We start from the raw sequence: 8,496 nt of genomic DNA, 5'->3' as shown, positions 1-8,496 counted from the left end.
GTGTATAAGTGCATGAAGATGTAATGAGTTGTGAAGGCGTGAAATCCTGAGCAATTCTGCGTAGCTTCAGAACTGTCATTCGGACTGGGCTGCTGTCTAAGTGGGTATCTTAATCTAGCTGAGTGATGTTTCCCTTTTTGACTTCTTTACAACAGAGTGATGTTTATATAAAAATGAGCAAATATTTAAACGTTTTGTATAGCTACCTCATATATATGTTATCAAACACAAAATCCCATCAATAGAATGATAATACAATAAAAAGGAAATCTCTGATTTTGAGAAGCAGTTCCTCATCTCCCTACTCAGTACTGGTTGGCTTCTTGTCAACTTGACACAAGTTAGAGTCATCTGGGAAGGGGAAACCTCAAATGAGAGAAGGCCCTCATCAGATGGACCTGTAGGCCAGTCGGTGGGCATTTTCTTGATTAACTTCGACATGGGAGGACCCAGGTCACTGTGGACAGTGCCACCCCTAGGCTGGTGGTCCTGGGCTCTGTAAGAATGCGGGATGAGCAGGCTTTGAGGAGGAAGCCGGTACGCAGTATTCCTTCGTGGTTCCTGCTTCAGGTCCTGCCCTGACTTCCCACAATAATGGACGGTGACATGGACGTGTAAGCCAAGTAAACCGTTTCGTCCCCAAATTGCTCCTAGTGTTGGTGCTAATCAAACTCATTTAGACAAGCACCCAGAGTAGTTTTTGCGTGTTCATAGAGATAGAATCTCACCTCTTTAGTTCATGAACACGGCTTGAGTCTGAGTGAGGCTAGGATGAAGAACCGCACACACCATGTCCATCTCAGATACCCAGTCTCTGTTGAGTGCTTGATCCAGCCGTGCCCATCCTTTTGTGATGGAAACCTCCTCATCCCTCTGTTATCATATCCATCACCTTTTGTGATCATACCAGACATGTTTACAAATATTCAGACACTGGTAGAAAAGTTTCAGTTTGTTTCCCAGGATGTTTGTGAATTCTTTACATACAAGCCGGTGTTATCTGAATTAGGAGAGCTGACTGATTCTTTATAAAATGTTTTTTTAAATCGTGTGTATCTGTGTGCATCTGTGTATGTGTGTGTGCGCGTGCACGTGCATGCATGCGTGTGTGTGTGTGTGTGTGTGTGTGTGTGTGGACGTGAATGTGGGTGCCTTTGAGGATTAGAAATGTCAGGTCCTTCTGGAACTAAAGTTACAGGGCGTTGTGAGCCACCTGATGCAGATAGTGGGAACTGAACCTGGGTCCTCTGCAAGAGCAGTATTCACCCATAAAGATGTCCCTAGCTTCATGGTTTTCATGTTTTATCACCTAGCAGGTGCGACATGGGAAGTCCTTTCATTTCTCTGAGCATTTACCTGCATTTGGAAGGAAGAGATTCATACAGCTTTCAGTTCCAGAAACTAGTTATGACCATGGGGTTGAGAAGTCATAAACACAGCCTTCACGTACAACCTCTAGAACAATTCCCAGGGAGGTTGGAATATCTTTGTTAAGATCCCTTAGATGACTGTTATACAAGCCCTGGATGCTTACTCCGACCCTTCGCCCAATCCAAGAAGTGCTCTGCCAGTCCTCCAGTCCAGATCCAACCCTGGCAGAGCTCTGCCAGTCCTTCTGTCCAGGCCCATCCCCAGCAGAGCTCTGCCAGTCCTCCAATCCAGGCCCATCCCCAGCAGAGCTCTGCCAGTCCTTCTGCCCAGGTCCAACCCTGGCAAAACTCTGCCAGTCCTTCTGCCTTGCTCCTCCATTTTATACATCTATTTTTTTCAAACACGTGTTTTCCTTCTTTTTAATGTTCCATTTGCGAATTTCCACCATTTTATTGAGTTAAAACTCAACTGTCACCTTGCCTCTGTGTGGTTTTGTTTCCCCTCCTTTTGCAGTGCTGGAAATTGCCACACAGTAGGCAAGCAATCTTCCTCCGAGCTATATCCCAGCTTCTCTGTGTGACTGTTTTCTTTTTTTTTTGTTGCATTATGATTTAATCTAATTGCACACACACACACAAAATCTGAAACCACAACTCCTCCAGTTTTCTAAGAGACAGGGTATGCATGCCTCCATATTCAACTGCGCATCGTTACATTTAGCTGTATGGTAGATTTTACATCATGATCAGTTTGGAATCCCATGCAAGACCTCAAGTTATCAAATGAAATCAATTTTTAAACTTTGTTGAATGTTTTCATGCTGAAGATAAAAGCTACTTCTTATGGGCAACTTAAAGAATTACAATACCACACTGGTGCTACTTTACAATGTTAGTGACATGATCTTGAATTGGCTTCAACTCCTAAAAAATAACTAAATCTTAGTTAGGTGACAGCCAAAGGGGAGAAAAATTCACTAATCCAGTGCCTCTCAGTTATGTTTCTTACAAAGAAATAACTGGGTAACCAAATGCTTTCCCAGGGATAACAATGGTAACAGTGGGTTTGCTCAACTGACTACTACACAATTAGAGCTAGTATTTTATTAATCCAAAAGCACTTTACCAGAAAATATAAGTATGGCTTCCAATAGGAATGTTAAACTTGGACTTGATACCAAGCTCACAGATTTGAGTGTGTAAGGAAAAACAGGCTTTCAAGTTAAACAACAATTTGTAACCAAAACTTTAATCCCAAGGACTCTCACAAACATATTACAAATGACAGCATGAAAAAAAATCTTGCACAGTAACTCAAAGGTTCAGCTCTACAATGTACCCTTAAACCAACTGGTAACTTAGTCTTCCATTTCCAAATAAAGAATGTTACAAACAGCTTCCTCCATAGATAGCAATCAGTGAGGAACCTCTTTGAAAATCTTCAGAGTACAGTTCCCACCCTTCCCCTGTTAACTTGTGTTAACAGCAGCTTTTAAAGACTGCTTATCATTTCACCCACAGCTCCAGACTGTGTCCCAGCTACTAAAGAAACTAGGTTTTTCAATTTCCATCAGTGGTTTATCATTAGTACATCACACTTTAACTGGGCAGGATCTAGATTTATTTCAGTCTATGAAAAACTAAAGTTCAAAGCAAATTCAATCTTGCTTAAGGGAACATGAACAGCTAAAACATCTTAAAAATGCACCAAGCTTATGAAGTCTCAAACAAAACTTGAATTTCCTGTACATACTCCTGTCAAATGAAGTTACTTCCTGTACACCACTTCTTTTGCAAACTGGTCTTCTACTTCCTTTCATTTGACCTAGATCGGCTACGAGACCTAGAGAAAGAGCGAGACGGCTTGTGGTTTCTCTCATGAGACAGAGACCTCTCTCTTCTCCTATCTCTAGAAAGTGACCTGCTCCGGCTTCGAGAGAAGCTTCTCCTCCTTGGAGATCTTCGCCGAGGTGGAGGACTCCTCCTACGGTAATCATCTCGAGGGCGACGACCCCAAGAGGGAGGGGGGCCACGATTCCGACTTCTTTTCTCACCGTTGGACAGCTCCACTCTTACTCGGCAGCCACATAGTGTTCTTCCATCTAGCTCTCGGACAGCGTCAGCAGCATCTCGGGGATCCTCAAATTCAACGAAAGCAAAGCCAGGAGGGTTTCGAGCAACCCACACACTTCGGAGCGGTCCATAATAGCCAAATGCTCTTTCTAATTCAGTCTTGTTCCCATTGTTTCCAAGATTACCTACATACACCTTACAATCTAATGGACAGGAGTCACGATGCATTTCGAGATACTGGGTTCGAGAACCGCAGCTCAAATCCCAACACTCCGACGAGGCCCACCCGCGCCCTCCGCGATCTACTTCCGTAGATGCTAACGATGCCCTGGCGTCCACGAAATGGTGGCTGTGTGACTGTTTTCTAAGATCAAGTTTTCCTCTCAGTTTCTGAGTTGAAGTCACCATGATACTTTGATCAAAGTTTTTCTCACTTCTGCTACTCTACCAATCTCATTGTGGTGAAATTCCATCCAATTTTGTTTTTCCCTTATTCTTTCCTTTATAAGCATCCGGAGAATAAGAACTTGATAGTAAGATTTATTCATGGCACAGAGGTGCCATTCAACAAACATTTCTTAAATGAATTCCTAAATATAATATATAGTCATTGTACTTAGAAAGAAACTCTGGGGCTAAGGGAAACCTATTGAATTGGGAAACAATTGACAGAAATTAGCAACAGCTAACTTGCAGACATAGCTTAGAGTCTTTGCAAGCGGGCTGGTGGCCTCTCAATGAGGCACTCTGGTTCTAAGTCTTTAATCACTTAGTGGCTACAACACTGAGCATTCAACCTGAGTACCAGCTTTCATGTAAATAACTTTGAGTTCTGAAAATTAATCATGACTACGTGACACTTCTTAGAAGGATGTCAGGTAAACAGTGAGTGCTCAATACCTGTTAGCTGAATGAATAATTAAATGAATATATTAATAACTTACATTAGAATGACTGACACCTTGTCTAATACAACATGTGCAGGAGAAAAGTTTGCACAAATACCAACAGGAACATCTTTCTAATTCATAATCATATCTAAGTGCTTCTCCGCTGTATTTTTTTTGTGTGTGCATCTGTTAGCTGCTTCTGTACTACTATGACAGAGTGCCTAACACAAGCAACTTAATGAAGGAAAGATTGATTTTGTTCATGGTCTCAGGGGATCAAGCTATAGTTATCTGGCCTCATGGTTGGCAGTTCATCATGGCAATTGCAGTGGAAGAGATTCTTCATTTCACTGCAGACAGGAGAAAGAGAGAGACAGGGATTGTCAGAGACCACCTTTGACAAAAATACCACTTACCAGGGTAGGGACATGGGGATCAGAAAGATAGTAAAGAGTACAAAGACAAGAGTAAAAATAATAAAACAGAAAACACAGGATAGGAGTTCCAGTGAATACTGAAAATTTGCCTGCGTGTAATTTTCCATACATTTTATACCCCAACGTAACAGGGAGAAGAAAGCAAAAGGCTGCTTTAACATGGTACAAAGGACAGCTAGAACAGTTGTTTGCTTCAATACTTTGAGACATCAAGTCATTAGCCTTCTAATGTTTAGGCAGGGAACCCAAGTTCCTGAAAGCAGTCATTTGCAAGGTCAAACTCCCTATTTCAAAAGAAGGAGCTTGAATATTCTGACCATTGGTCAGGGTGGAGTGGATATGCCTGTATGGGCCATTTTAATGTTGAAAGGACCAAGTAACCACACCCTAGGTCAGGATGTGTAGCACTAGTTGTTATCAACAATTTTGAACAAACTAAACTAAAACTCCCTGACCTTCAGACAAGGTGGAAATAGGCTCACATTTTTGGGCCTCCACAAGAGACAGAGGTAGAGAGAAAGAAAGGGGCCACACACTATGAGAACACACTACAGTAGTCCATTTTTTTTTCTCAGCTAGATCCATCCTCTCAAAGTTCCTACCACTTGTTCAAACAGCACCACCAGCTGGGGACCAAACATCCAGTGCAAAAGCCTGTGGGGAGTGTGTTAGTTAGGGGTTCCTACTGCTGTGAAGAGACACCATGACCAGGACCACTCTTATAAAGGATAACATTTAATTGGGGTGGCTTACAATTTCAGAGGTTTAGTCCATTTTCATATGGTGCAACATGACAATATGCAGGCAGACATGGTGCTAGAGAAGGAGCTGAGAGTCTTACATCTTGACCTATAGGCGATAGAAAGTGGTCTGAGTGTCACACTGAACCTGATCAAAGGAGAACTCAAAGCCCATACCCCCAGTGACACACTTCCTCTAACAAGGGCACACCTACTCCAACAAAGCTACACTTCCTAATAATGCTGCTCTCTATGAGTTCATGGGGGCCAATTGCATTCAGACTAACATGGGGAGAATTTCATGTTGAAACTTCAACAGCAGATGTGTGCATTTGTTGTAGTTATTTTATTGTCAAGTTATCATCTCTGAGAAGAGGGAACATTGACTGAAGAATTATCTTCATCACACTGGCCTGTGGGCATTAGTCCCACTCTGGGCAGTGCTGTCCCTGAACAGGCTGTCTTTGGCTGTCTAATGAGGGCAGCTGAATTTAAGCCTGGAATAAGCCATTAAGTAGCTTTCCTCCATGGTCTCTGTTTCAGTTCCTACGTTCAGGGTTCTCTGCTTTGAGTTCTTACCCTGGCTTTCTTTGATGATGGACTATAATTTGTAACCTGAAATAAATCTCCCTCTTTTTTTCTTAAGTTGGTTTTAGTCAAAATGTTCCTTATAGTCTCATATATTTGAATACTTTATCCCCCGTTGGTGGAGTTGTTTGGTACTTAGGAGGAAGTATGCCACTGGAGGCAGGCTCTGCAAGTTACAAGATCAGCACCATTGCTAATTCATTCTCTCTGCTTCTTTCTTGCAACAAAAGATGTGAATTCTGAGTTGCTCTTGTCACCATACCTGTTGCTTGCTGTATTGGTTAACTGTCACGATGGACTCCGAAACGGTAAGCCTCAATAAGCTATTCTGTAAATTGCCATGATCATAGTGTTTCCTCACAGCCATAGAACAGCAGCACAGCAACAGAAAGCAAGCTAGGACAACATCCCTTCCTCTGACAAATGTTTTACTTCTCATGAACATAGAGGCTCAGATTCTATTTTTTTTAAAGTTATTTGACAAGCATCAGAAAGAGCCATGACTACAATCGTATCTGTTTATCTTTTGCTGTAGGCTATTATCCACCTTCCCTTTCTGTGCACAACTGATGTGTGTCAATTATTAGAGTGTGTTGGCCACTCTGATGACTTGCTATCAATGTTAGTATTCTGTGGGCAAAGGATTCTTGTGTTCCTGTGGAATCTCAGAGTCTTATCATGCAGGTTCAAGAAGTTTTCTTTTTCTTGTAAGTGTTTGCTGCCATTTTAAAGCTGTGATTGAATCCTATAACATCTTCTCAGTGAAAGAATGTCATTTTGATAAGCATCTGTCAGACTTCATTGTTAGTTGGTTTGGGGGTTGCTTTTTGCCTTATAAATACTATTGTGCTCTTAGTCTCTGTTTCTTTATTGCCCTGTCTCTCTCACCCAATTCCTATTCATGTTTGATCATATTTGGAAAAGCTGGACTTTTTTTTTATTTGTTCCTATGTGATGATAAATTTTCTGTATCAACTTGAGTAGGGCAAGGGATGCTCAGGTGAATGGAGGTATTATTTATGGGTGTGTTCATGAGGCGTTTCTGGGAAGAAATCATAATTTGAATTAGTGGATCAAGGAAGGAAGACAACCCCTGCAATGTGGGTAGGGGCCTAAACTGAACATACCCATTCTCACCATAATGAACTCTGCTGAGGTAATATTAATCCAGGACACTTCTTAATACTGTTGCTATGGTAATTAAACTTTAGTATACATTTTTGAAGAGAAAGTCTAACTATGACACCTTCTTCTCTATTGTCAGGTCCAGTCACATCTTAGACCTCTGTTGGGGAGATACTTGATCACACTGTGAACCCAGAAAAAGCATTTGCATTAGTCAAATAAAATTAACCTTGTAGAAGGAATGGCGGGGCTGTGTCCCGCCACCCGGCTAGCTTTACCCAAAATAATTACACAGAAACTGTATTCTTTTAAACACTGCCAGGCGCATTAGTTTCAGCCTCTTATTGGCTAATTAACCCATATTTAATAATCCATGTAGCACCACGAGGTGGTCGCTTACCAGGAGAGATCTTAACCTGCATCCATCTCGGAGAGGAGAGGCATGGCAACTCACTATGGCAACTCCCTGAAGCATCTCCCCAACTCTGCTTCCTTTCTCCCACAATTCTGTTCTGTCTACTCTGCCTACCTAATTTTCTGTCCTCTTAAAGGGCCAAGGCGGTTTTTTTTATTAATCAACGAAAGTAACACATAGACACTCCTCCATCATAATCTTGGGTCAGGAGGGAGGAATTTTGAGTGGCACTTTTTTGTTTGTTTTGGGGGAGCTAAAGGGTGTGGTTTTGGGGGACAAGACAGCAAGGAGAGGTTAGTTAGTTGCTACTCAACCTCTCTGAGCTAGCAAGTTTTTACCTCAGACTTTGAATCTCAAGTCTTATTTATAAATAGAACAATAGAGATTTAATTAAAGTTACCTTTTTTTTGGCACTAACAGGGCTGGTGCCTGTGGGAACAGAGTTTCCTTCAGGCTGCACCTGAGCAGTTGCACCAGAGAAGCTGACTGGTAATTGCAGAGTCAAAATTGCTGGCTGAAATAACAGTAGATTAAGGCATAGCCACTGTGCTGAAGATAAAACAACATTCGGCACCCAACATGGGACACAACCACACAGAGAAGTCAGGCCAGCTGATTCTTCCATAGTTGCTGCCTGGATCTCTCCTTGTGAGCACTCACAACAGTCACTGCTACTTGCTGGGACTCCCACAAGCAGGCTCATGTTTGGAAATTGTGGGAGGGGCTTGAGTTCACCACTGACACCAGAGACAAACTTAGAACTCAACAGATTTGCTGAGACTTCTGGAAATACCTTTAGGAAAGAGTTAAATAATATTAAAAAAGAAAGTATTTCTCATGTTAAGAATGGGTAACATC

General features: G+C 41.9%; 1 protein-coding gene across 1 annotated transcript; it reads right to left on the bottom strand.

The window, feature by feature from the left end:
* Positions 1-2,603: 2,603 nt before the first annotated feature.
* LOC119807700 (serine/arginine-rich splicing factor 3-like) lies at positions 2,604-3,776 on the bottom strand. The gene has a single exon (XM_038319797.2). The coding sequence runs from the start codon at positions 3,669-3,671 to the stop codon at positions 3,177-3,179; it is 495 nt and encodes a 164-aa protein (XP_038175725.1). The 5' UTR covers positions 3,672-3,776; the 3' UTR covers positions 2,604-3,176.
* Positions 3,777-8,496: the final 4,720 nt, after the last annotated feature.

The sequence above is a fragment of the Arvicola amphibius genome, chromosome 2 (assembly GCF_903992535.2).
Source record: "Arvicola amphibius chromosome 2, mArvAmp1.2, whole genome shotgun sequence".
Classification (NCBI taxonomy): Eukaryota; Metazoa; Chordata; class Mammalia; order Rodentia; family Cricetidae; genus Arvicola; species Arvicola amphibius.
This window is presented reverse-complemented; position numbering and strand designations above follow the sequence as displayed.